This window comes from Primulina tabacum, chromosome 5, assembly GCF_025594145.1.
Source record: "Primulina tabacum isolate GXHZ01 chromosome 5, ASM2559414v2, whole genome shotgun sequence".
NCBI lineage: Eukaryota > Viridiplantae > Streptophyta > Magnoliopsida > Lamiales > Gesneriaceae > Primulina > Primulina tabacum.
This window is the reverse complement of record NC_134554.1, coordinates 2,209,920-2,237,808: the sequence shown is the minus strand read 5'-3', so window position 1 is coordinate 2,237,808 and position 27,889 is coordinate 2,209,920. Positions and strand designations below refer to the sequence as shown.

The window sequence follows — 27,889 nt, the reverse complement described above, 5'->3', positions numbered from 1 at the left end:
AGTTTTGGATTGGGCCGGGGGTCGGATTAAGGCAAAAATAAAATCTCATTACAAAAATAAAATATAAATACATCGAAATCTTCATTCGATAACTGTTAGCCATTTCATCGGCCTTCTTATCACGCAACCTTCGCCGCTGCTCCGCTGGTGGATCGGCCGCGGCTTCCTTCCGTTTCCTCTTTCCTCTCAAGTACGGGGATATGTGCTATGCGTAATCTAGCTTTCTATTGCAGTTTATACTGTAATCGTGAATTATGTTGAAAAATATATACATGATCTTACGCCATCGTCTTGTTGTTCACATCCGATTGAATTAGATTAGGGTTGGGTATCATTCCTATTCACATCGAACACACAATCATCGTTATCGTTTGTCAATCGAATTTTTAGGGTAGGGTTGGAGGAACCTGTTTTGCTTCTTTGTTCATATTTATGTTTTTACGCTTAAGTTTGATGATTTTCTGGCACTCGACGCCTTTTGTTTTTATTCGTTGCAGTTTAGGTTTACAATCAACGAGTCCCGCTGCTGGTTTCACTTAGAAGGGGAACAATGTTTGGAAGCAACCGTAAGTGCATGTTTTCTTGGTTTTGATTGTTTATGTCCTTTGACCTTCTGTATTGCCGTGAAAGGTTTCTCTGGCTGTTAACACGCGACTTATTTCATCTACCTTATGTTTCACGTTGTTTGGAACCGTATGTATGTAAACGTGAGTTCTCTTTTTCACTTTGGTTAAGATTTTGGATTTGCAAAATGAAGTGAGCTATTTCAATTTGATACAAGCATTACTAAGATTAAAAAAAAGCAGAATCTGTTCAGATAATTATCATAAAGTTTGTGAAAGGTTGATTGATGACATCAGTTGGTTATTAAATTTGATTTGAAGTATATGCAACTTTTAGAAATTAGGAGCATAATCAGAACCACCTTCTAATTTCCAATTTGATTTTTTATGATTGTTAATTGGGGTACATCAGCTTGGTTTGGATGGTTTCGATTTCTAAAAAATAAAAACATCCTTTTTTGGTTTCTCGATTTTCTGTAACCAAAACCAAACTGTAAATTGAATACTTTGGTTTGTTTTGGTTTTAAATCGCAGTTTAGATGAAATTTCTTCCTTTTGCCCATCTGTTTTACATACCATTGGAGAGATTAACACATTTCTGTTAATTTGGTTGGATAACAAGTAAGATTTTGTAAAAATATGGTCAAAAGTATTTACTATTAAATTTGCAATTATATATTCTTATTTTGAATATCACAAAAGTTGAAAAAACTATAATTTATTTTCATAAAGTTCATGTATACATGTGGAAAGAATGTCATAGTTTTAATTCATAAAAGATGCGTATTATTTGGTTTAAAGCATAGCATAGACAATTTTTCATTTTGGTTCAAACCAGGGATTAAAACTTTGAAACCAAATTTTAGGCTTTGATTTCAAATTTTGTAAAACATTGTCTTCAGTGATTTGGTATTGGATTGCTTTGGGAAGAAAGGTATCCTTGTCAAGCTTAATGGCATAGGGTTTATTTGGAAATTGGAGGTCTGATTTGGCATAGCATTTTCTGTTATATAAATTGTATTGTGAGTTAAGGCTAGAATTGTAACTCGCAGGTTGTTGGCTAGTTAGCTAATACGTGTACACCTTTTGACGTTTGCTGTCTATGGCCATCTTAACCATTGCTAGTTCCTTGATGTTACTAGCATAAATTGCACTTGAATAATTTAAGTCTCGATGCCTTCGCGCGTTATGAAACTGTAGATTATTTTAGTTCCAACTTGTAATTTGCACTTGCTAAGTATTGTGGTCTTCCGACAGCTTTTGGGCAGTCATCCAGTAGTCCATTTGGGTCACAGCCGGCTTTTGGGCAGACTACCAATGCAAGTAACAATCCTTTTGCTCCCAAGCCCTTTGGAAGCACGAGCCCTTTTGGTTCACAGACCGGAGGTTCAATTTTTGGGGGAATGTCTACTGGTGTTTTTGGTGCTCAATCTTCTTCTCCTTTAGGCTCAGCTTCTGTGTTTGGCGCTTCTTCTTCGCCTGCGTTTGGAAGTTCAACCCCTGCATTCGGAGTTTCCTCAGCCTCGGCTTTTGGAAACTCATCTTCTGCATTTGGTGGTAAGTGCATCAATACCCCACCTTTGACGTTTCAGCAGCTTGTAGCTATAGTTTTTACTGGATTGATACTTTTTCTAAATGAAACAATTTGATTGCGTTGTAAATTTGTTTTAGCTCTTTATTGTTTCTGTTGATGTGATTTAGGGTGAGGTTTTGAATGATTTTCCCTACGCAGGTTATTCAACCAAACAAATCCATGTCTTAATATGGGAACTTGTTGAATTTTTATTAACAAAAGTGTTCGTTTCGAAAATCGACATGACATACATGTTATATATTTTTTGTCTCTTTTCTAAAAGTTCATCATCATAATTGAAAGATGTTTGAGGTGATCATGATAATACTCCAAAAAAATCCAACACATATTTAGCATGAATAACAAAACTTGTGAAGGATCAAATATTTGATTTTTATTGATGTTTACACAACATATCATTGAGAACATCTTTAAAAAATATGTTAGTATAAATATCCTCTGAATATTCTCCATCGCTTTGGGAATTTTGTTAGACTTTGTAGCCAGCTCTCTGAGATTGATGATGATATATTGAAATGTGGATACAATTTTGTATGTTTGTTGTCCTTTGTTTTTCCTAACTTTCCATCATTTTATTAGCTGTGAATGACATATGGTTTTTGTGAGGTGGCATGATTGATTGATTTGATCCTGAGAATCCAACTGTATCTTAAGGATATTTCCAAGTTTTTCAATCATATCTTGAAAGAGTTGAACAAAATTTTCCTTGAAAACAATTTTCTTTTTGCCATTTGATTTGATCATTCAATAATCTATTAAAAAAATCCAACTCAATGAACTATTGAATTTTTTATGTGGCGATATGTCAAAAATGAAAGTAAAAGTATATTTAATTGTAAGTAAGAAAAACTTAACGGGGACAATTAGATTTTGACATACACCCATGCTCCCTCCTTTTGTTTTGTTTTACATCTTGTTTGTATGTTTCACGATGTATACTCATGCCAACCAAGTGTAAGTTGTTTAGGCTGGCATGTCAAGGAGAATTTTTTTTTCCTTTTTTATGAGAACAGTTATAACCCATGCATGATAGGAGGTCATGCAGTTTAGGCTCGAACGTTGAGGACACGGCCTTCGAATTGTTAGAAAATTTTAACCTATATGCCAAATTGTGTCCTGGAGCTTTTTTTTGTTTTATCTAGTAGACACTTTCAACCATGTCAAAGGAGTGTTGATTTAAATCTGGCAGACAGTGGTGCCTCATGCCAAGATGCCGTGATTTTTTTCTATTTCTTTCAGCAACTGTCTTCTAATTATGTTATTCATGTATATTGTGTTGAGAATATAGGTTCTGGGGTATTCGGGCAGAAGCCGAGTTTTGGTGGTTTTGGATCTAATACAACTCAAACAAGTCCATTTGGAAGCTCATTTCAGCAAACACAACCAGCTTTCGGCAACAATCTCTTTGGTTCCTCGACACCATTTGGTGCTCCTAGTCAGCCTGCATTTGGTTCGACAAGTAGTCCTGCATTTGGTGCTTCAAGTACACCTGGCTTTGGTGCTACCAGCTCTCCGGCCTTTGGTTCTACTGCAAGCCCTACATTTGGTAGCACTAGTGGTGGGTTTGGTGCGTCGACCTCTCCTTTCGGATCAAGCACTCCAGCATTTGGTACTTCTAGCATTCTAGCATTTGGTTCCATAACAACTCCTGCTTTCGGTGCGACAGCAACTCCTGCTTTCGGTGCGACAGCAACTCCTGCTTTTGGTGCAACAACAACTCCTGCTTTTGGTCCCTCAACAACTTCTGCTTTCGGTGCTTCAAGTAGTCCTTTTAACTTTGGATCCAGTCCGGCATTTGGTCAATCAGCTGCTGTATTTGGAAGTACCCCATTTGGAACATTATCCTCGAGAGTTCAAGATGCTTCTTTCGGTAAGTTGCTTTCATTTTCTCTGATGGTAGGTTTCTGGTTTGACTATCTTATTTAAGCACATATGCACTTGTGAAGTTTGGTTATTTGGAATCATCATGGCTGTAACTGAGCTTTTGCTTTCATGAAATTCCTAAGCAGGAGCACAAACTACAGCCTCCACTTTTGGTGGCTCTGGTTTTGGCCTGTCTGCTTTTGGAGGGCAACGAGGGGGAAGTAGATTAGCTCCCTACTCATCGACTCCTGAGACAGATGGAGCCACTGGTACACAACCCGCTGGAAAAATAGAATCTATTTCAGCCATGCCAGTCTACAAGGATAAAAGCCACGAAGAACTTAGATGGGAGGACTACCAGTTAGGAGATAAAGGTACTCATCTGTCTGACACTTGTTATTTGTTGAATTCCTAAAGAACTTGTTTCATTCATTTTCAATAATCTTTTCTTATTAACAACCAGGAGGGCCAGCTCCTGCTGGACAGTCTACTACTGCGCTTGGATTTGGTACCTCAAGTTTTGGCTCGGCATCTGCTCCTGTATTTGCTCAATCCTCTGCTACTCCTTTTTCATCTGCAACACCTTCCAATCCATTTGCTCCAAAAACCACTGGAGTTTTTGGCGGCTCAGGGTTTGGATCTTCGCCCTCCTCAACATTTGGTTCTTCCCCTTTTGCAACATCAAATACATCTAATCCTTTTGGTTCGACAACATCAGCAACATCCTCTTTATTTGGATCTACTGCTCAAACATCTGGAGTTGGTACCTCCCATTCTATTTTTGGCAATTCCAGTGCATCACCTTTTGGATCACCATCTATCTTTGGCCCAACATCATCACAGGGAACCTCGTCTGCATTTAATACCGGCTTGAGTTTTCCCAATACCCAGTCCTCCCCATTATTCCAGTCAAATATGTCTACTCTAACACCAGCAAGTTCTCCATTTGCACCGACCTCTTCCGCTTTTGGCCAAACTGCCCCTGGGTTTAGTCAAACAAATTTGTTTAGTACACCCTCCACTGGTTTTGGTGGCAACATGTTCTCAAGCACTCCATCACTTCTAAGTAACACCAACCCTCTGGGATTTGGCCAAACAACTGTGAGTTATTCATGATTCAAAATTTTAATTTGTCTTCAATTTTAATTGCCATTTAGAAGCAAGCAATGCATGCATCAACTTTGGAACAGTGTTTTATTGGTGTAGATGTGAGTGAGGTGTTCTATATTTTTTGGGGAGGAGCCACATGCCTGACAGCGTTTAGTTCTTTATCAATTGTAAAAAGCATGTTAAAAATCACGATACAGCTTGCAGGAAAATCATGTAATGGCAAAATAAGTTTAAAATATTAACAGGGGATTTTCACAAACTAAGATAATATTTATAAAAGCAAATAGAACAAGCCTACATCCTATTGCTAAGATATAGCAAACGTTATTATTAATCATGAAGGACGGCCATGGACCCATGCCACTGTACACTCTAAGGCATACTGGCAGCCCTTCCCTGGCTGCATCTCATGATGTCTTTTCAAAAACTTTCCGGGTTATTAAATAAGATGAGTTTGTCGAGCTTGATTTGACCGGATTATATACAAGTTTGGAAGGTCTTGTTAATTTCTGCGTGCTTTTGTGTGCACACTTGTATGTTATATGCTTGAAAATTTTATCTTCTGTGGGATCTGCATTTTAGGGCGTTGTGGATGCTAAAAAGCATCTGATTGCTTCTAGTTATTTCTAGTAGATAGGTAATGAGAACTTGTTTTTGATACCAAAGTTATCTCCATATGCATTTGTAAATAAAATTTTTGCCCCGGAAATCTAGATTCACATGCAATTATCCTGCATGATTCGGATCTATATTTTTCAATGTCCCATTGTTTCCTCATTTGTGTTGAGATAATTTTTATTTTTCAATTTTTAATTTTCTAAATTAATTATATCATTTTTTTTCTTTTTGTAGCCATCTCTTTCTAGTCCATTTCAATTGGCGCAACCACCTCAGAGTTCTGGTGGTTTTAGTTTTAGCAACTTTGGACAGTCGCAAGCAGGTCAATCAGTATTGAACTTTTGAATTACCTATGACATTTTTATTTGCTTTTTTATCGCCTTACTTTTATTGATGTCTTTGGTGTATGCAGTTGGAACGAGTAGCTTTGGAGGCACCCCTGGTATTTTTAGCCAGAGTGCACTTGGACAACTGTATGTCAACGTTTCCTTCATATTTTGGTTCTTGTCTGGTTACAATTATTTATCTGTACATGATGAATACTGGAACTAATTCACACACTTAACATTGACAGCACTTGTTTCGCAATTGGACAGTATCTTTTTCTGTGACCTCTATTGACTGTTGGATTAAAAATACTGAATGATTCAATTAGTGGCCAACAAGTTTAATCCTGTAAGATCAAATAACATAATTAAATATCAAACAATATGTCAACAATCCAATCATAGAGTCAAATCTAGACATTCACAAAAGTTTGCTTTTATCAGTAAATGAATCAATCTGAATTTAATTTGAGAAATAAGTTTGAGCCGAGTAATTTTAGTTTGGTTTGATTTTGAGACCTAAATACACATTTTAATGCTTTTGCATTGGTGTGTTATACACAGGGATTATATGCGAACGTTTGCTTATTTTAGCATGCTCAAGTGCAATACATTGAATGAATTGATAACTTGTACCTCTGGAAAGCTGATTTAACTCTTTTCAAAAACCATTTCCTTTCTTTTTTGAGTTTTCAGGTGTACAGTACAATATTTGGCAGAATTATTAAGTTCAAAACATAATGAGAGTTGACTGACTTCCGGTTGTTTTTATTCTGGACTCGTGTTATTTATTTGGCATTTCAGAAGAAATTATTCATATACTTGGCTGATTGTCCAAGCATTAATTTTTATGACCTCAAAACTTGGGCTTAGATCTTGTGAGTTTAAAAACCAGGATTTTTTTCATTGTAAAAGATAGAAAAAAGCTTCTCAGATTTATTGATGAAACTTAGAGCTTGTCCTCTAATTTTAGTTATAGTCTATGAACTCATTGCTTCTTGCTTGTGTTGGATTTTGAAGTAATTATAGATTGCATCTGTTTTACAGGTCAGCTCCTCAGAGTGCGGTGGGTGCCCAATCATCGCCCATTGTAAATCCTTTTGGAACACTGCCAGCATTGCCACAGATATCAATTGGACGCACAGGCACTTCTCCTTCTATTCAGTATGGAATTTCTAGCTTGCCAGTGAGTATTCCGTTCTTGTGCTTTGCTAGAAAACTCGTATAAATTGCTAATGATCCACGTCCTTAGATTATTACAGTCTCATCTGCTAACCGCAATTTTCAGCAGATTGTTGAGAAACCAGTTCCTGTGAGAATGTCGTTGCTATTGACGCCTCGACACCTTTCTCAAAGGCGTGTAAGGCTACCTGTAAGGAAATATCACCCTAAAATCGATGGCCCAAAGGTGATAGTGACTTCATGACATTCTTGAATGCTTAAAATATGGTCACTGCAACTGACTTTATTAGGCTCTGTCAGGACTGTTTTTAATGTTGTCTTTATTTTCTGATCAGGTGCCATTTTTCCATGATGGTGATGAAGAAACACCCAGCACGCCAAAAGCAGATGCTCTGTTCATTCCAAGGGAGAATCCCAGATCTCTTGTACTTCGTACGCAGGATCAGTGGCCTTCTAGAGCAAGTGCAGAGAAAACCACACAGTCGAAGGCCTTAGGCGCTCATGCCTATGAAAATGGTAAACACTATAATTTGTGCTCCAAGTCATAGATCTTTACTTATTAAATATTAATATTGAATTTATTTTGAAATACTTTTGTGGTTACCACACTCGTGTTTTTCTAACCACTTATATTACATCTTTGGACTTGTCCTTCGGTGGCATTTTAATTAATGAATAATAAACTTGCAGAGTGACTTTCTACCTTTACTCCACTGTTCTGCATTTTTATCTCCCACTAAAAATAATTTTGGTTTTACAATGGGGGAGTGCTTGTTGTTATTGCTTAGATTCAAACACGTATTACTGAAGGCAATTTTGGCAGGGTGATTGGTGTCTCACTTGTACAGTTGTACGTATGATCCACTAGGTCCTTTTCTAAGCAACATGCCTCCAGGTCATGTAGAGCAGAATGCTGTTATTGGAATATCACTGGCTGTTGATTGTCTCAGTTAGATGGGATAAGCGAAATCGGGTTACATACGACGGGTGCCTCATTTCTACTGAGATGATATTTTCTTTACTGTTTCACTTATATTTTTTCTCCCTAATTAATTACAGGTAAACTTCAGAACGATGTCTCCGCGCTAATAAATGGGCACAAGGTCCGGGATAAAGATGGTGAGCGCCTCTTGCTAATATATTTCATGTGTTTAATATTAAAATTTGCATGAAACCTGAGTACTTGAAGGTAAAATTAAACAACAGCACATTAAAGAATTGATTCTGCAGTTAATTTTAGCATTATTTGTTTGCATGCTTGGATGAAATAAAAACCAGTTGAGAGTGGCTTGGGATTTATTTTCCAATTAATTGTTGTGAAAGACTTTATTGTTTCCTGAAGAGTGTACGAGTAATAGAAGAGAAGAAACTAGAATTTTGGTGTGTTTAAGAATGAATATTCGTAAGAGGGTATTATTGCTGTTTCACAATCTCTTATTGCTGAAAAGAGTTGAAATAAGATCGAAAAAGTATTTTATAGAAATGATTTTCTAAATCATCCCAAGGGTGAAGGACCTTATTTTGTTTATCCTATCCCCTTACTCATTTTGATGGCATGTTCGTTGCTAGTTATTCTATCCCTGGACTTTGTTGTTCCTTGTCTTTTTTTTATATAAAAAATTTGGAATTTCATACTTATGCTGATACTTGTTGCACCAAAAAGTGAATCAATTCCTCTGCAAGCTCAGCACAGCCTTCAGCTGAAATCTTAAATGAAACCTTTTATGCATGCGTTTCAAACTGAATTTAATTTGACTTAGACATGAGAAATCATTTCAAAGAGAATCTTAATTCCAAATTCACTTTAATTTTGATCCATCGATGGTTGTCATGTCCTTATACTTCAATCGTACGCAAGTTGTTTTGGCTTCCCATGCTTTGTGGCTTAGCCCACTTCAGAAACCATGTAGATAAAATTCGATCATATTTAGAAAATGGAAATGAGTTAGATGACTTCAGCAGTGTGCCCACTCTTACTTTAAAAGTGACAACATATGTACTCTGGAAAACTTAAAAAACATACTTTTAGCTCTTATATCAACAAGGAGTTGTTGCATTTTTTCTTGTTTACAAGTGAGAACCTGCGAGAAATGTTATGATTACTTGGAACAAATCGTACTTTAAAATCTGCCTTTTTAGTAGCTTGGATTGGGTGTAGGTTGGGAGGGGAGGATTCTGACTATATTTGGTTGCAGTGACTCGAATGGTGCTTGTCCATATCTTTTCTACAATTTTTTTTTTTTGCGTTCTACTAGTGCTGAAGTGGCTATCTGGTTACAATTCAGCTTCCCCAGCCGAGCACTCTGTGGAAAATGGCGTGGCTGATGAGCAAGTTAATCCTGTCAAACGGAACCCTAAATCCAATGTGGTCCTTGATGGTCGTTGTACAGATAAAGGGGACTCTTGTATCACTCTCGGAAGCCATAGAGCTGGCGAAGCTGCTATCGTGTTCGAGCATGGAGCAGACATTGAGGCACTGATGCCTAAGCTTCGTCACTCGGATTATTATACGGAGCCACGAATTCAGGAGCTAGCTGCAAAGGAAAGAGCTGAACCAGGTTTTTGCCGCAATGTAAAGGACTTCATTGTTGGAAGACACGGTTTTGGTAGCATCAAGTTCTTTGGGGAAACTGATGTGAGAAAGCTTGATCTCGAGTCTCTTATTCAATTCAATAATCGAGAGGTGATCGTATATATGGACGAGAGCAAGAAACCTCCAATTGGACAAGGCCTTAATAAACCTGCCGAGGTGACGCTTCTTAATATCAAATGTTTTGACAAGAAGACTGGCCAGCAATATACCGAGGGACCAAGGATCGAGAGGTATAAAGAAATGCTTAAAAGAAAAGCGGAAGATCAAGGTGCTGAGTTTGTGAGCTATAATCCGATGAAAGGAGAATGGAAGTTCAGGGTCGACCATTTCAGCATGTATAAGCTTGGAAATGACGAAGACGAAAATGACGACAATCTGCTCAATGCCATGAGATGACAAAAAAATCAACGCAGCCACTGTGTGTATGGTAGTTTGTGCCCTCGGATTGGGAGACAAATATGCAGAATCTTATAAATTTGAGCAGTTACAGTTTGTCTTAATCTGTTTAATTCTGTTCTTTTTTTCCTCCCCTTGGATTTATCTCCAAATATTGTGGCTTGGTTGGACAGTGTTCAAGTATTTAAGTACTTAACTAGAATGCTGCATATTTATGTACCTTACAGCTATATACCTGATGGATCTGAATTTGTGCATGTGAACACCCTTCCCAAAATACTTGGAATTAATACCTAAAAACTTGCTGTTTCATCCTAACGAGTTACGGCTACCATTTAATTCGTTACATCCAATTGGTTTGTCCGTACTGGGGATAATCAACGATAGCAATCGAAGCTCAGTTATTAAATTAAAATAACCTTCAGTTGGACAATTAAAAAATTACACTTCTTGACTTTTGAAAAAGTAGTGTTATTTAGAAACTAAAATCATTGAAAAATAATAATTACCAACGCTATATATATGATATATATTTATAACCAAATGTGGTATCAGATTCTCCTCAAAAACCAATTTCCTTTGAACTAATGAACTTTAAGTGGTAGAACCTATGAAAATCTAAATTCGGCTCGTAGCTCATAATTATAGTAGACCCTACCTAATCCTTATTTGGTAATAATTGACTGCCTTACATGCGGTGAGATAGCTAATCTTCATTGGCAAGGGCCAAACAGGAAAACATGGTTCATTGGAAAGGGTCAAACAGGAAAACATACTGAACACCGGAAAAATTCTTTTGTAAAACTTATACGAAAGACAACAATAGAGCAACTTCAGGTAAAGCGTTCATTTTTTATTTTTATTTTTTGCATAAAATCAACATTTGTGATCAAAAAGTAAACACTGAGCCAGATAAATTGCTCCTAGAGCTTATATAACCTCACCATCATAGTCTCAATCAGAAGAGATGATATCTAAACCAGAACATATTCCAACATGAAATCATAGGAATGGAAAGCATGTTAACCAGGAACATGACCGCAACAACTCTGTGATCTTGTAAATCCTCTGAGCACAATTAGATTGAGGGAGAACACTACTTTGCTCGTTTTTTATTTAACTTGAAGGCTTTCCACTTTTCGGCTTGTGCTCCATGGAGCTATAGGGTTGATTTTGTCGAGGTTCCTCGGGAAGAGAAGTGAGAAGAAATTTCTTATTAGAACCAACTCCGTTACACATTAGCTTCAGCATACTTCTACCCCTCATCCATTTAAGCATTATCTTCATGTGTGTTTTGCTCAATAATCCACTAATCCCCGCATCCTGTACTATCCATAAGCATATGTTACCAAGAAGAGTAAATAAGTTTTAATTCATTTATTCATAGGAACAAGTTGAGTCACTATATCTTGTTACAAGTACTTTCAGAATAGAACAAAGATAAATAATTACGAGCCTTCGCTTTTAGCTAGCACACCTCCAAAAATTTTCAGAACATTTTTAGTTGCACCGAATTGACATGAACCAAGAATCCAGCCAAAAGTTACCAATAATACCATACGCGATGTTTCATTTCCAATGATAAATCAAGAGGATAGCGTCCATATTTCGAGCCTTGCACAGAGGTACGATTAATCTGAGCATACCTCTGCTGGACTTATTAGTCATTTCATAAGAACTGAAATTCATGAATGAAATATATATGTCGCCGCTGAAATTCAAGTGCTATTTCCCCAAACAAAACTTGAAAATATCTTCATCGAGTTCTTGCATTGAACCATTAACTCTAAACTAGCAAATTTATCATTCCTAATCCATTTGCAACATAGAGTGAAAAATCGATTGAGATTACCTTGGCGTGGTTCCAGGTGTTGGAGATCGTCAGAGGGCCATTGGTCTTGATGACTTGATGGAGGCCCTCGGCAATGGAGGCGGCTTCCTGGGGAAGAACCCTAGGATTTATTTTCCTCAGATTCGGGGCACGCTTCCTAGAGCTTGAACTGAAATACTTAATCATCGTTAAAAACACTCCATCTCCGTTCCAATTTGCTCCGCCGCGCCGCCACATTTTCAGGTTGTGATTGCTCCAGTGTCCCTCTTCCTCCTCAGCAGCGGCTGTATCTTAATAAGGTTACTAAAGTTAATAATGAAAAAAAGTTCATAGCCTTTGGTACTGTTTGATTTCAAGTATTTGCAAGTAATAACCTAAATAGTACTATCGTATCATTTGTTTTGTATAAGTATTATTTATCTCGATCAATCAAATTATTAATTATTTATTTAATATCAATCAAATTCGTAATAATTTATCTCACATCAATCAAATCAACAATATAAAATTACGATATTACCCTTAATAAATAATATTATTAATATTTATTAATATTTTCAACAATGACAAAATGTTAATATCATATTATCTCAAACTTAATCGATCAAATCAATTAAATCAAACGCTATATTAACTATCATTTTCTATTTATTTTATTATTACAAAATATTACTATCTCCATACTATATATCTCATACCATGAACCAAACGGTACCTATATATATAAGTTTGATATCACACATTCATCGTTCGTATAATTTTGTGAATATCGACGTATAAAGTGTGATGATATATTTTGACCATATTAAAAAAATTATGTTAGAATTATTATAAAAATTTATTTATTAATATTAGTATATTAACCAATTATATTAAATATTAAAAATAAAAATTAAATATATAACTAAATTTTGAAATATTTTCAATTTCTGGTTTAAATTTTATAATTAAATTTGACGTCTCTTCAAAATATAAATTATATTTAAATATTTATATTGATTACGTTATTTAATATAATTTCAATTATGATTTTGAATTTTGTAATATTTTTATATATTCAATATCATATTAAATAAAAAGATAATTTTTTATATAATATTATGATGTCCAATTTTTTAAAAGAGTATCGTCATGAATTTCGGTGTATTGACTATCCATATATTACTAATATTATTTTTTTTGAAGGTAAAACTCATAGATTTATTGATTAAAATAATCCATTACAAGTTTAACCAACCAAAAAAAAAAACTCATCATTCACCCAAACAAATGATGAAGCGGAAGACAAAGCAAAATGAGCATATTATTAGCAATTTTATTTGACGAGTGACAAACATGAATGCACTTGGAGATCACAAGTTTCATCAAACGCTCTTTAAATTACTATTATTATGTATCTTAAATAGAACTTAGTATCAATATTTTTTAATATATTCTAAACAATAATTAACATTTTTAATCATAAATTTTTTATGAAATAAAGCCATATTCATTACTGAACATAGGCAGAAATTAAGAAGAGGGAAAAACCGGTATCTATAATCAGATATAGAACCAGCCGTCCTTTCTAAAGCACGAGCCGCTTGGTTCTTTGATATATGAACAAGAACAAAAATGAACAATAATTTCACTTCTAAAGCGAGGTAAAATATTAAATTTAAACGTATATTTAATTAATTTTTATACTTAATAAAATATTGACAAAATTTTTTGAATTGTAAAATAATTTTCTTGAAATGATTCAAAAAATATTAGAGATGGTACTCAAAATGATTTGCAATTTGACCCTTCAAGTATGTCAAATGCAGTTTCAACGCATAGAAAGAAGGACAAATGCACCAATTACGCCCTTCAATTACATCGGTTAAGCTGTTTAACCCCTCCATTTTATCAACTCATGAATCTCCGGTCCTTTCGAATTATTAATTAATTATACAATCTATTTAACAATTTAAAATAAAAATAGGTAAATTTTATTGATAATATTAAAATTATGAACCTAAAAGTATAAAATTCAATTTCCATAATTCGATTTGAATCATATATATATTATATACATGATGATTTCAACATCATTTATCTTGCTTCATATGAATAATTTAGGGTCAATCATCTACCTTTTCATCAGTGCAATAATTGTCCATATTGGATAGAACAATCGAAACGTATTGTTTGAGCTGTTATACAGTTTAAAATATTTGAGTTGCACCATTATCACTATCTATAACTTTTGATAAAGCGACGAACAATTATTCATACTACCATTTTGTTTTTCCTTAACAAGCACATCACTCCAATTTTCACAAAACAAAATGAAGCTTAATAATGTTTCATTAGTGAAGTTAATCATGAAATATTGAAGCAATAATATCATTAAAAATAACAAAATATATATTAATAATAATAATGGTAATAATGATGATAATAATACTTAAAAAGAAAGAGAAAAATAATTAAATTGTCTCCGTAGAAGTCGGAGTCAACGTTCAGTATTTGGCAGATCAGGACAGAACGTGATGAGAAAATTCAGGCTTCTGTGGCGACAAACTTGAGGATGCCAATGCCCTATTAAACATAAAGCAACCTTTGTTGGCTCTTCTCCCTTATTTTGCTCGCGCTCTCTCTCTCTCTCTCTCTCTCTATATATATATATATATATATATATATATTGTTTTTCTTCTACAGAAATGTATATATACATGCACTTGTCACAAGTACAACACCACTTATACAACACTTTGTCTTTCTTTCCCTTTTTTTTATTATTTCTTGGATTTTACAATTTGGAGTATTATAATATTATAAAAAACGACAGAAAAATCCCACTCTTTCTGCCTTTGGGAACTCACCTCCTCAGTCACCTGCTTCCTTTATGTGCATGTGCTTGCCAAGAATCTTTTCACCGGAGAATGCTATCTTAGATTCATATTTAGATATACTGGCAAAACATATGTGTAAGTAGGCAGAGCTGGCTGGCTGTTCCGGGATATATCTTCGTGTATTGAAGCAATGTCTGTAGATTATGCTTAGCAATACCGTTTCTGCTTATCTATCTTCTTCTGCTTTTGCAGCAACTCTGAGGAGAGGTATGTATATATGGCTACCCAACTATATTTCATCATTCTTGTAATAGATATGCATGCTAAGGGGAAATCTGTATCCGCCGAACCTCTTGATTTGACTGATCCATGGTTAATTCTTAGTTTCTTTAAAATGATCTTTTTTGCTGGTAAAATGGTATTGAAGGAGAGAGATCGAAGCAATATATTTAGTTTAGGCTGCATGCTATGCATTTCTTGTACGCGACAATGCCGTCTTCCACCTACTTGTTTATGTCGATATGTTCGAGTTTTTATCTGATTCTATGTTGATCGAAATATCTGATGATTTTCAGGTCTAGATGGGAAAGGAGTACAGGTGGATCCCCAAAGCCTCACCAGCTTGAATTGAAGAGAAAACGTCTCACTTGGATACTGGCCGTAAGTGGCCTCTGTGTCTTCTTCTATGTTTTGGGAGGTTGGCAGAGTTCATCTCGAGCTCCAATATCCCAATCCGATGTCTATTCCAGAGTTGGCTGCGACGATAAAGCCAACTCCGTTCATGTTCAATCATCGTCTTCATCGACATCAGCTAATTCGTTAGACTTTGAAAGCCACCATCAGTTATTGGTAAACAGTTCTGATAACTCCGAGACATTCCCACCGTGCGACATGTCATATAGCGAATATACTCCCTGCCAAGATCAGCAAAGGGGTCGGAAATTCGATCGCAACATGTTGAAATACCGAGAAAGGCATTGCCCTGCGAAGGAAGAACTCCTGCGTTGCCTAATACCCTCTCCGCCGAACTACAAGAACCCTTTCAAATGGCCGCAGAGCCGGGATTACGCGTGGTATGCCAATATCCCCCACAAAGAACTCAGCGTCGAGAAAGCTGTTCAGAATTGGATCCAAGTCGAAGGAGATCGCTTCAGATTTCCCGGAGGAGGAACCATGTTCCCCCGTGGTGCGGATGCTTATATTGATGATATTAATGCGCTTATCCCTCTTACTGATGGAACCATTCGAACTGCTGTTGATACGGGCTGCGGGGTGAGAAATTTATCTTACAGTACGGGTTTTATTGTATCTTTCACAAACTTCTCAATTCTTTTTGTGTTGTTGGTTCCTCAGGTAGCAAGTTGGGGTGCTTATCTGCTGAAGAGGAATATCATCGGGATGTCTTTTGCTCCAAGGGATACCCACGAAGCACAGGTGTGGTTTGCATTGGAACGAGGCGTTCCAGCAATGATCGGAATCATGGGATCACAGAGACTTCCATATCCCGCCCGGGCTTTTGACATGGCTCACTGCTCTCGCTGTCTTATTCCTTGGTATAATTATGGTTAGATCCATTCCCTTGTCGAACTTGATCTCTTTTGATAAAAAGTCGGTGCTTTAGAATACATATTTATCATCTCTGGTTTGGATTGGTTGCAGATGGACTATATTTAATTGAAGTAGACAGGATTCTTAGGCCTGGTGGGTACTGGATACTCTCAGGTCCGCCGATTCACTGGAAGAAATACTGGAGAGGATGGGAGAGAACGGAAGACGATTTGAAGCAAGAGCAAGATTCGATCGAGGATGTAGCCAGACGCATCTGCTGGAAAAAGGTCGTTGAAAAGGGAGATCTTTCGATCTGGCAAAAGCCAATCAACCATGTTGAATGTGTTAAGAACAGAGCAGTATATAATAAACCACATATGTGCAAATCTGATAATCCTGACGCAGCTTGGTACCAACATACCTCCCCAATCCAACATTTCATTTCATATAATAAATTGGGAATTAAATTAATATTTGTAGTTTATACAAGCTCATTTTCATGTCACAAGGTACAAAGATATGGAAATCTGCATAACACCACTTCCGGAGGTAAGTAGTCCGGATGAGGTTGCCGGGGGTGCGTTAAAGAAATGGCCAGAGCGAGCTTTTGCTGTTCCACCAAGAATTAGCAGTAACTCCATCCCAGGCATCACTGAGAAGAAATTTCAAGAGGACAACGAAATGTGGAAGGCTCGATTGGCACATTACAAACGCATCGTTAGCCAAATACCACAAGGATTATACCGGAATGTCATGGACATGAATGCTAATTTTGGTGGATTTGCGGCAGCCCTGTCGAAATACCCAGTTTGGGTTATGAATGTGGTCCCGTCTAATTCCGAGCCTGATACATTGGGGGTGATATATGAACGAGGTTTCATCGGTACATACCAGGACTGGTGTGAAGCATTCTCCACCTATCCACGAACTTACGATCTAATCCATGCAGGTGGTGTCTTCAGCATATACCAGGACAGGTAATGTTGCATCTTCTTTTCTTAATTTGGTATTAAAGCAATGGAAGCTATTTTCGATGAATTTGCGAGCAACTCATGTGTTACTTGCTCTTGAAGGTGTGAACTCACTTACATTCTCCTCGAGATGGATAGAATCCTAAGGCCTGAAGGCACTGTTATATTCAGAGATGGTGTGGAAGTTCTGATCAAGATCAAAAGTATAACAGATGGAATGAAGTGGCAAAGTCAAATAATGGATCACGAAAGCGGACCGTTCAATCCAGAGAAAATACTTGTTGCCACAAAAACTTACTGGACAGGTGAAGCCAAGCAAAAGCAATGAAGGCCTCATCCTTCTTAGTTTCCATTTTTTGATCCACACTCCTCGTCCCAGGGACTTAACTCGTCTGTTCGATCCCGGGTTCGAATTACAAACTCCTTAACCCGCATAGGAAAATAACATTATTGTCTACTTTGGGTTCGCCTGTATAGATATGGTGAGGAGGTTGGATGTTACACGTTATTGTTTTTATTCAACTCATTATATTCATCAGACAAGGTGTAGTTCATCGTACTTTTGGTAGAATGCAGTTTTTTGCGTTACCGTCTCCTTCAATGAATAATGGGATGAATTCCGAATGGATGCACCAAATGATTCAATGTAAAGAAACGAAATAACCCACAAGATTAAAACTCAACGAAATTTGAGTTTAATTGCAGAACACCCTAGTAAAAATTACAAAAACAAAAAACATCATATATTACATTAATAGCATTTTAAACCTGTGTTTTTAAAATTAGTCATAAAACCATCTACCACATAGATAAATATGCTTGAGCTTTTACAACATAAATGTGAAATATGTTTGATTTTTAAAAAATCAAGAAAATTAATATTTTTAAAGAGTTTCATACATTTTAGGCTTTTCACAAAGTTTCGTGGCTGACGAGTAACTTTGTATCAAGAAATGATCCAATTGGATTTCATGCCAATTTGTATTGAAAACAGAAAATGATTACGTGCCAGCTGATTGTTCAAATTTGACTTGTATTAAACATGATGATCCCGAACCATGTGGTACCAGGCCTCATGCGCATGATTATTTCTTCATTTATTTGTCATTAAATACTCTGATGATTTTTCCATTAATGAGTATATTCGAACTACTGTATTCGATGAAGCACGACTGAATTTGGAAGAAAAACACGAGGAAAGCAGAGATCAGGAGAAAAAAACGCACTTGAGGCTTCGGGAAATTTCTATTTGTAACTGGGTATAAATAATTTGAGATAATACACCATTCCACTGAAGGAAAAGCATAGGACAACCATTAAGGAACGCATGAAAGCTAGCATATAAATATTCTTCAGATAATGAAGGCCATATTTGTATTCAAAAACCAAAAATCTTGAAATTAGGACTGAACTGCTTAGTAGACCATCATAATCCCAATTTGACTGACTCCCTATTCCTCTGCCATCATCTGTAAAGTAGCAAATGAAATTTTACAAGCCTTCAGGAAAAACTCCAATTATTAACAATAGATTAACATTAAAATATATCTGTTTGATTAAGGTTATAGGAGAAGTATAAGGTATTATCAACTACTGTCTGATTATATATTTGCTACATAATAAGCAAGCAACACTAGAAGTTTTGTTTGGGTCTCACTAGTGTGTTAATGATTGAATTTACCAAAACAGCATCAATATTATGTACAGTTCATACCTTGAAAATTTCCCCAAACATTCCTGGCATGGAATTTCGGCGTCGAACTCCATAAAACTTCCAGGCAACTTCATCAAGGAGCTATTCAAAGAGGACAGCCAACAACAGAAACGTGAAACTATTGCAGGATAAATGGAAAGACACTCAACCAGGATAAGACTAGGAAATGCATAAAGAGAAAGACATTCAACAAGGATAAGACTAGGAAATGCATACCTCATTCAATATAGGTTCTCTGTCTAGACTTGATTTGTATCGTTGCCGTATTATATTGAAAAGAGGCAAAGCATCTCTCTGCAACCTGCATTAAAATAAGGAATGAAGGCAGCAATGGAACGCTTCTTCTCATCAATTCGGTCTGAAAAGACTCAGTCGGGCTCATTGTCACCGATATTTTCATAACTGTCAGCAATGCCAAAAACTGAGACCCTTAGGAAAACTGGGGCAATAAAAAGAGTCTCCTTACGTCTGTAGAAGATAAATAATGAATTGCATCAATTCTGATTGAGGGAAATCAACCTCTCGAACTTGCACTTGCTTCTTCATGTCATCCACAAGGAAATTAGCATCTCTCAAATTACCTAAAGATAAATACCTGCAGGGATTAAAACAAAAAACAAAATTATTCCAATTCAAAAGATTCGTCGAAATGAAAATGAATAATTCAAAAGACCAATTCATAATATGAACAACTATACGTAAAACATAAAAAGGGCGGAAGAAATCTCTTTTAAGCAACAAAAGTTTGGGCCTCAAGTATGTTGTTGGGTTAAGCGTGCATGAGTGAGAGAAGTATTGTGATTGGTGACCTCTTGGAAAGTTTTCACGCGTCAAGCTGCTGACGTTGCGCCACTTGATCTGGTTGGCTAAATTGGTCATAAAAGAATGACACAATATCTTAACGGGTAATACTGTCTCTGCTGGGGACATGGCTGATGGTAGGAAAAGGGTAAGACTGATCTCCAGGGATATGAGACAGCACCAGCAGATAGACACGCACCTCCCCAAACTCATGAGGCTAACAGCCTGACCCATTAACACACAAGTAGGTGCACTCTGCGCTGCCACAAGTATAAGGAAATAAAATTGTATCTTGGCTAACAGCTATAACTCTTGGCCTAGTGGTAAGCGCTTGATTCTAACAATTGGTATCAGAGCGATATCATGGGTTCATTCTCCCAAGAAGTATATTTTATACTTATTGGGGGGGGGGGGATGTTGAGTTAAGCGTGTATGATTGAGAGTATTATTGAGATGGGTGACCTCCTGAGACGTTCTCATGCGTCAAGCTACTGACGTTCCGCCGCTTGATCTGATTGGCTAAGTGGGCCGTAAAAGAGTGACACAAGATCTTAACGGTTAATACTATCTGTTCTGGGGACAGGGCAGACGGAAGGAAAAGAGTAAGACTGATATCTAAGGGATATGAGATAGCACCAGCAGATAGACACGCACCTCCCCGGACTCATATGTCTAACATCCTGATCCATTAGCAACAAGTAGGTGCTATCTGCGCTGCCACAAGTATAAAGAAATAAAGTTGCACCTTAGCTGACAGCTATAGCTTTTGGCCTAATGATAAACGTTTGATCCTAACATATGTCTCTGCCATCTCCTTGGATTCTAAATAGATTGTATTGTCCATATTTTGATAAATGGGAATCTAGTTGTATTTCACCAATTACCAAAACATTACAATTTTGATGGAACTGAAAAACCTACTATATATCAACCACTATAAACAGGATAATTTGAGAAGATATCAACATCCCAGCCAGGATAAAATGAATTCGATCGGCTTCTAGAATTGATTTTTGAAATAGAAATCTGCCGACAAAGTTTGGGAGCCATCTAAATTTTGTTTGCATACCACCCATGGACAACCTCGAGAGATAGTGATAAAACCTAATTTATTTTTTACACTATAGGCTATTAATTACTCAGGGTCAAGCAAATTAGAAATTTCTCTGTTTCTGTTAAAATCTAATGCCGGAGCTCTTTAAATATTGGCATTAGTTTTCAAGTTATATTTATTTTCTTTGATAAAATGGAGTACCAAGGTCTGGTTCTTTTGAGCCATTGAAATTGTGCTCGAGGTCAGACCTGGTTGGTCAGATTTCAGTGAATGATAATACCCCTCGAGGCCCTATAAAAGAGGAGCATAATTTATCAGTCACCAAAAAGATGCACTTTAAATCTTAAACAAGCATGTTCAGCGGCAGCCGAATCATCAATAATCTGGTTATCCATTCCCAAAGGAGTCTACACCAAGTTCAGCAAGTTGCCAACATATAATCCATAAGCTATTTTGTACTGAGGAGGTGATCAATTTTTCTAACTGCATTTACTTTGTCTACAAGGGATAACTAAAACAACTCCTTCCATACAAATCACTGCGTTGTATGAATTGAATAACTAAATAGACTGCGCTCACAGGGTGTGAAATGCACTCCATGAATCAGTTGAGAGGTGGCTGAATAAAAGCTTAACAAGAAGCCAAAAGATGTTGGTTCAAAGGTTATAACCACATAACTGCATTAGTTAACTTACATCAAAACTGCACGAGCAACAGCTAAATCATCTTCACCGGGATAGCACTGTGATCAAAACTGTAAGTTAGATTGTTTCCAACAGAAAGACGCACTGCAGTTCTCAGATAGTGTCCCATACATGATGCAAAGATTCGTATCATCGAACACCATACTTTTAAAATAAACCAAAGCTACAAGCCTACTATTGCAATCAATTGATTCAAATAATGAAACAACGGGACAAATCAACAAACTTCTGGAACTTGAACTAGCAGCTAAAAGAGGATGGTAAAAATATGAAGAGGGTCAAACCTTGCCCATGAAATTGACTAAAGTAGCGGCAAACCTCTTTGGACTTTTCCCTCTAACAAAATGGTATGACACTTTGGCCATGTCCTGAAACAACAAACGGGTATTTATAGCATGATGAGGAGGTTGGCAATCACTGCGAATATAAACAAGTATTTCTAGGACATCAAGTAAATTAAGCAATCAATAGCGAGTGTTTCAATAGAGGGGTCAGCCAAAAAGTGCATTAATTATGAGAGTGTTATAATTTGATTTTTTGTATTTGGGTGAGTTGTTAAAATGAGTTTAAAACATTTAAAATTCCATAAATTATGAATAGTGGAGACCAAAAATAGAACTTGCAGCATTTTAGTTCATATTATAGTATTATCAGTTGCCAAAGGTGAATGCTGGAACTGATAGATTCCATTTGTCGATGACATTTATGGTATCACAGCACTTGGTGGATTTCAGGAGCAAGAGCAGATGCCAGTGCTGATAGATGTCAGTGGCCAATGATCAGTTTCTGGTAGCAAGGGTATGTAATGGCCTGTATCTTTTATTCTGATGGTTATGGTTATCCAGGTGTAATCCTTGTGGCATTCGAATTCTTGATTTATCATCACGTTGTGCTTCACACGTGTCACTGGAACATGTGGTGTGGTGTCTTCACTAATCCATCATCTACCCAAGTTCGTGCTTTTCTAAGTTTTGAATCGAGGTTTTTGTCCTGTCAATCGAATTCGAAAGCTTCGAGCCCGAATTCAACATATCTTTTTTTTTTTAGTTTTTATTTTGCATCATATTTATAAAAACAAAAAACAATTGTTTATTTGTTTATTCCACGTTTTTGCTTGATTTTCTTAAGTCCTAGGCAAATATCTTTTAAAATAATATTCTTACTTGTCCTTCAACGAAGTTCACATATAAACTTCAAAATGATGTCGAGTGAGGGTCATATCACATATAACCTTGAGAATAAGGTGTAGCATTTTATAAAACAGAATCAAGTATGTTAAGGAGCTTTACCAACTCAGGAGACTCTGAATATAAATAATCTGCGAGCATATCATGTAGTTCAGGAGACCCATTCCTATGTGCTCCAAATTCAATAGACCACCTGAAAAGATTGTAACAAATTTGTTATTGCATTTTAGGCTGGTCGGCAAAAAGTATGAACATTTAAAATGGTGGGATATGAGTCTAATCACTCCAACAGCCGAAGTACAAGAAATTGAGCATGTTCATAGGTTAAATTTGGAATTAGCTAGAGGGTATCTCTCATGATAAATACCATATCGGTTTTAACAATCTTGAACTCTATATGATTAATGCTTATCCACTGTCTAAATGAACTAAAAGCTCCCACATTTTCTATTACTTGGCCACTAAGAAACATACTTTATTCAAAAAATTTGTCAACTAAAATCCTTTGTAATCTATCAGAAACAAACAAATCACATTTACCAGGAGAAGCTAAATAGAAAATATTAGAAGAGCCCATGATCCACCAATTTTCCCAACCATATATTACCATTCAATAAATGGATGAACATTGGATACCACATGATTAAGGGAATACATATGATGATTTGATCAAATTGGAGGAGCATAGCTTTTGCATTAAGGCCCTGCTACAGTTTACTGCTTTGTTTTGATTCATGATTAATCTTTCGCAAAAGTTCTGTCAGTAACTAAAAAGGAGTATATTGGCAATGGAGCCTTTGGCCTAACAGAGCATTTGGTTGGCAACTTATGTTGATCCACAATAATCTTATGCTATTACTACTCCTAGGGAGCCAAATTCTACACATCTTCACTTAATGCTCAATCTCAAGCATTTGGTAATCTCATCTATCTGCGGCATCTATTTATTACGATAATTTCTGCATCAAAGCAAACTTATTCCTTATCAGACGACAATTCAAGGTACCAAAATTAGTGGAAGAACATAAGATTAATTGCTATTATGTGATTGTGAGGCTAAAGAAAATTTATATAGTCAGCATAGTGCCTAGAAATGTTCAAAGATGATATGGGTCATAAATGCCCATGCCTGCCTAACCAAACTGTCAATAATGAGAAAGATTGAAGGAAAGAGAGAGAGAAAGAATAGAAAATTACGCAGAACTTTCGTACTTGATAGCAGCCTTCAAAAAAGACGAGCAACCCTCCACACGTATTTTTGCAGCACCAAGAGCTTCAGAAAGTTGTTGTATGTCATCGTCATCGGCAAGATCCAAATTTTGTGGCACTGATATCTGAGGAAACTTCTTATATATTTTCCTGATACGATCTATAATTCATAATCTTAGAATCTAAGAAACTAATCATGTACTTGAACTTAACTATCAGAAAAATAAAACATCAAAGATTGTTAAAGTAGCATGTCAAACTAACATTGCTTTACTCATAAATCAAGCTACAAAGGACAATTAATCCATGAAAGGTTGTTTCAAGTATCAGAACAGATCTCTGGAAACCCTTAAATATTTCTTACAATATGATGAAAATTACAAGCAATTATTTAGAATCTGATTCTCATACATCAAATCACTTCAATTTCCATGATCTATACATGATATATATACAAATAAAATACATCTCATTCAAAGAGTAACCAGGCAGGAACAGTTATCCGGTTTGTTTTAATTAAACCCAGTTGCCCAGAAAGGCTCCAGAAGGGGAAAAGGATCCTGCCCGGTAGTCCAAGCCGGGTCAATCAATCTAGGTTTCCAAAGCCAGGTTTGCCCAGGCCAAACCGAGCTTTTGGTTACCCCCTCTATTTGCAGACTCAAAGCTCTATCAAGGAGACAAAATATCATAAAAAATGTACTTCCCCACTCCTAGGATCACCAAAAATGTAATATGACACTGATTATAGCACTTACATATGATAATTCTGAAAGAATATGTTTCGATATTTTGAATAAATTCGTACAAATTTTAACAAATAATGACATTTCTGAAAACAAATGAACTCAAACTAAAAAGATAACTGACCAAGAGTATCATCATCATAAGGAATTTTTCCTTTAACAAGAGTTTCCACGAACATGAGACCGAGTTCCGCTCCACAAGTAACCTAAAATTTAGTGCGTGCATTGCATATCAGTGTTTCTACTGTGAAAGAATGTGAGATAACAGCTGATTACCAAAAAAGACAAATCCATGAAGGCTCCTTGTTTCCCTAGATATGATAGATTAAAATGGCCTAGTCAATTCAGCACTTTGATTGATAATATTCTAGTGGAAAATGTTTGTTACGTAAATAGAGTTACTAATAGATCAGTTCTCTAAATAAGAAAGCAGTAAAAATCAGACCTGTCCATTTTCTAATTCTAAGCAAGCACCAGACTGAAGAATATCCAAGGCATCAGAATACCTATCTGCAGATATATATCTGCAGTGATTAACAGATATAATATTAAGCTACTATAAAAATAAGCCCAAATAGGCAGAACTCCCATGGACATCAATTAACAAGAGCACCACTTCCCACAGGTCACATCAAAGCATAAGCCTTTAAAGATGAAATTAAACAAGATTAAGATACCTCGCACTGAAAGTCTTGTACATCTGTTGAGCGCCATAGTAATTGCCATCTTCAACAACTTGATTAATCTTCTCAATATTCTGCAATTTTCAAATAAATGGAAACCCAAAAAGAAATTCATAATTAAAAACTGAGAATAGGTGGCAACACATTTAAAGCACAAAAATCCAGAAAAGAAAAATGGAAACTGAGAAGCGTGCAACGTAAATTAAAAAGTAGGTGATAAGCAAACCTCTTGAACTGGTGCATGGGTAATCCGCTTAGCTCTCTCCCGCGACATAGCTCTTTTCAGAGAGTTTATGTTTATGAATCTCTAAACCTGAACCCCCAAAAAAAAAACCTGATAATGTACAAACTCGAGAAAGACGATGAATCAATTACGATGAATTGACATTAAATTCACAAATTCATAATAAAAAATCAAAATTATTATACTACAATTAATATATGAATAGATCATATTTGGATTGAAACTAATTAACAATAAAATATATTAATTTAATAAACAACTAAATTAAATTATTAATACGTTAACAATAAAAAAATTGTTACAAAATAACAACAACAACGACAAAACAATAAACAACAAAATTAGAAACATAAAACAAAAATTATGAAAATAAATAGATCTATGTTTTCGATAAATGAGGTTAAAACTGTCCTTTTATTGTAAGCAGAAATGTTTTGAAACTTTAGGAATTGTTAATGTGAATATGATCACAAGAGTGATGGTTTTTTTATTTTAGAAAACTTCGGCAAGTGGTTAATTATTCATAAGGAAAATCTGTTGATGAAATATGAGGTTTCCAGAAGAGGTTTTCGATTTTTTTCTAATGCAGTATATGTATTCATATTAATTCATCATTAGGGGTTGACATGATACAGGCTGCTTATAACGTTTGTGGTCATGTGATCGGAGTCAATATTTTGTTATCGGACACCACGAATAGGACATGGTGATATTTTATAAGAGCTCGGATCATGAATAACTCATGATATTAAATAAATAGCCCAAATCAAGTTAAATTTGCAAAGACCGGGCATGTGAGTGTCCGAGACGTCTTCTTCCCGGGCTACCAGAAGCTCGGTCTCTCATACAAGCTCTCAGGAGGCATTCTACTCGAGCTACCTCGAAAATAGCATTTCACTCGAGTGCACCATTATGAGCTACCTTATGCTTGACAATCATTACTTTCAGAACTACAGGGGTTTGGCGTGTCAGAGAAGTCATCAGAGATAGGGTATGGACAGTCATCTTACCCTAATTAGCAGGTAAACACTGAAAATAAGGTAATCATAAGATTTCCATCCTATAAATAGGATGTATGTATTTCATTTGAAGGATTCTAGATTTTTGAGCATTCATGTATAATCACTCACATATACAATTTTTCTCCTTCATCCTTCAACTGCCGACTTAATCATCGGAGTGATCACGCCGAAACCCCTCAAGCGCTCATTCACGAGTTCACTTCCTTGTTTGCAGGTTACGGTTGCAGTTATATTATATAGAGATATACCTTCACCACATGGCATATATATCTCCTTGTTCATTTTTCTAAACAAACTCTTATTAGATTCAGTGGATTGTCCGACCGTGCTCATTCAATTCACTCGCATCGCATCAAGACAGGTATTGGTTAAATCTCATTTAAATAAATAAAAATCACATACTGCAACTGCCTAACACGTCAATCCAACAAATTTATGTGAGTATATGCATCACATGTCCTTTTTATCTCCACTGCAGTGGCTGGAGACTGCTTTATCAACTGCTTTGAGGAAAAAATCTGGAGAGGAAAGAAAAATTATCGGATTCAAGATTTGCAACCACTCGTTTGTTTTGCTCTGTGTACAGGAGCTTCTTCTGATCACATGGTAATTTGTCATCCTTCCATGCAGTTTATACACAAACAAAAGCACGTGTAAGATGATTAAATTTTATGTTTCTCTTCTAGTTGAAAGCACCAAATATCAAAGAAGAGTTGGAAGCGGCAAAAAGAGAGTTCCTTCAAGCCAATATAGTCGTAAACGATACTTTTGCTCAAACTCGTTGAAAAGTATGCAAAGGAAGTCTGTGTACCAGTTGATGAAATACTGCCATGGATCACAGAGAACGTGGACAAGAAATTCAATACTGAAATGCTGTGATAACGGACCAAATAAAAGAGCTTCGCAGAAGATCAAGTGGTAATTGCCTTACAATTCAAGGTTTCGCTGTGTGTCCTCGACAAAGTTAACAGAGAAGCCATGGTGGGTGGTAACTTTTGATGACTAATTTTCAGAATCTAGACGTCAAGTGATCCGGCAGAATCGTCATTCCTATCTACTGTAAATCGGATCCCTGATTCCCACCTGATAATGTTTTAGTATGCATCGTAATATG

The 27,889-nt window shown here is 36.1% G+C and overlaps 4 protein-coding genes across 10 annotated transcripts; 2 read left to right on the top strand and 2 right to left on the bottom strand.

The window, feature by feature from the left end:
* Positions 1-51: 51 nt before the first annotated feature.
* Positions 52-10,502, top strand: LOC142545398 (nuclear pore complex protein NUP98A-like). 5 transcript variants are annotated; one of them, XM_075652575.1, is made up of 13 exons: positions 52-190; positions 498-566; positions 1,821-2,120; positions 3,446-4,027; positions 4,164-4,394; positions 4,487-5,121; positions 5,983-6,070; positions 6,161-6,221; positions 7,122-7,260; positions 7,363-7,482; positions 7,592-7,772; positions 8,316-8,375; positions 9,542-10,502. In XM_075652575.1, the coding sequence occupies exons 2-13, from the start codon at positions 551-553 to the stop codon at positions 10,243-10,245; spliced, it is 3,117 nt and encodes a 1,038-aa protein (XP_075508690.1). In that variant the 5' UTR covers positions 52-190; positions 498-550; the 3' UTR covers positions 10,246-10,502. The 5 variants fall into 5 exon arrangements, with proteins under 5 accessions (XP_075508690.1, XP_075508691.1, XP_075508688.1 ...); XM_075652576.1 differs by having other exon boundaries at positions 53-190; positions 4,167-4,394; positions 4,484-5,121; positions 7,366-7,482; XM_075652573.1 differs by having other exon boundaries at positions 53-190; positions 4,167-4,394; positions 4,484-5,121.
* A 575-nt stretch (positions 10,503-11,077) lies between these two features.
* On the bottom strand, positions 11,078-12,393 carry LOC142544550 (uncharacterized). The gene is made up of 2 exons (XM_075651591.1): positions 12,098-12,393; positions 11,078-11,568 (listed from the first exon to the last, which is right to left on the bottom strand). Exons 1-2 carry the CDS (start codon positions 12,311-12,313, stop codon positions 11,362-11,364), a joined length of 423 nt encoding a protein of 140 aa, XP_075507706.1. The 5' UTR covers positions 12,314-12,393; the 3' UTR covers positions 11,078-11,361.
* A 3,083-nt stretch (positions 12,394-15,476) lies between these two features.
* Positions 15,477-18,049, top strand: LOC142545397 (putative methyltransferase PMT18). Its single transcript, XM_075652570.1, is given in 6 exon segments — positions 15,477-15,491; positions 15,493-16,167; positions 16,249-16,459; positions 16,555-16,852; positions 16,953-17,420; positions 17,517-18,049. Coding segments are annotated over 6 exon segments (1,893 nt in total). The 3' UTR covers positions 17,743-18,049.
* A 572-nt stretch (positions 18,050-18,621) lies between these two features.
* Positions 18,622-25,900, bottom strand: LOC142545396 (protein GET4-like). 3 transcript variants are annotated; one of them, XM_075652569.1, is made up of 12 exons: positions 25,736-25,900; positions 25,504-25,583; positions 25,272-25,336; positions 24,951-25,032; positions 24,087-24,243; positions 22,977-23,067; positions 21,972-22,055; positions 21,679-21,725; positions 19,595-19,723; positions 19,345-19,429; positions 19,129-19,209; positions 18,622-18,883 (listed from the first exon to the last, which is right to left on the bottom strand). In XM_075652569.1, exons 1-12 carry the CDS (start codon positions 25,750-25,752, stop codon positions 18,866-18,868), a joined length of 936 nt encoding a protein of 311 aa, XP_075508684.1. In that variant the 5' UTR covers positions 25,753-25,900; the 3' UTR covers positions 18,622-18,865. The 3 variants fall into 3 exon arrangements, with proteins under 3 accessions (XP_075508684.1, XP_075508682.1, XP_075508683.1); XM_075652567.1 differs by having other exon boundaries at positions 25,272-25,350; positions 25,736-25,899; XM_075652568.1 differs by lacking the exon at positions 18,622-18,883 and having other exon boundaries at positions 19,123-19,209; positions 25,272-25,350.
* Between the last annotated feature and the right edge of the window lie 1,989 nt (positions 25,901-27,889).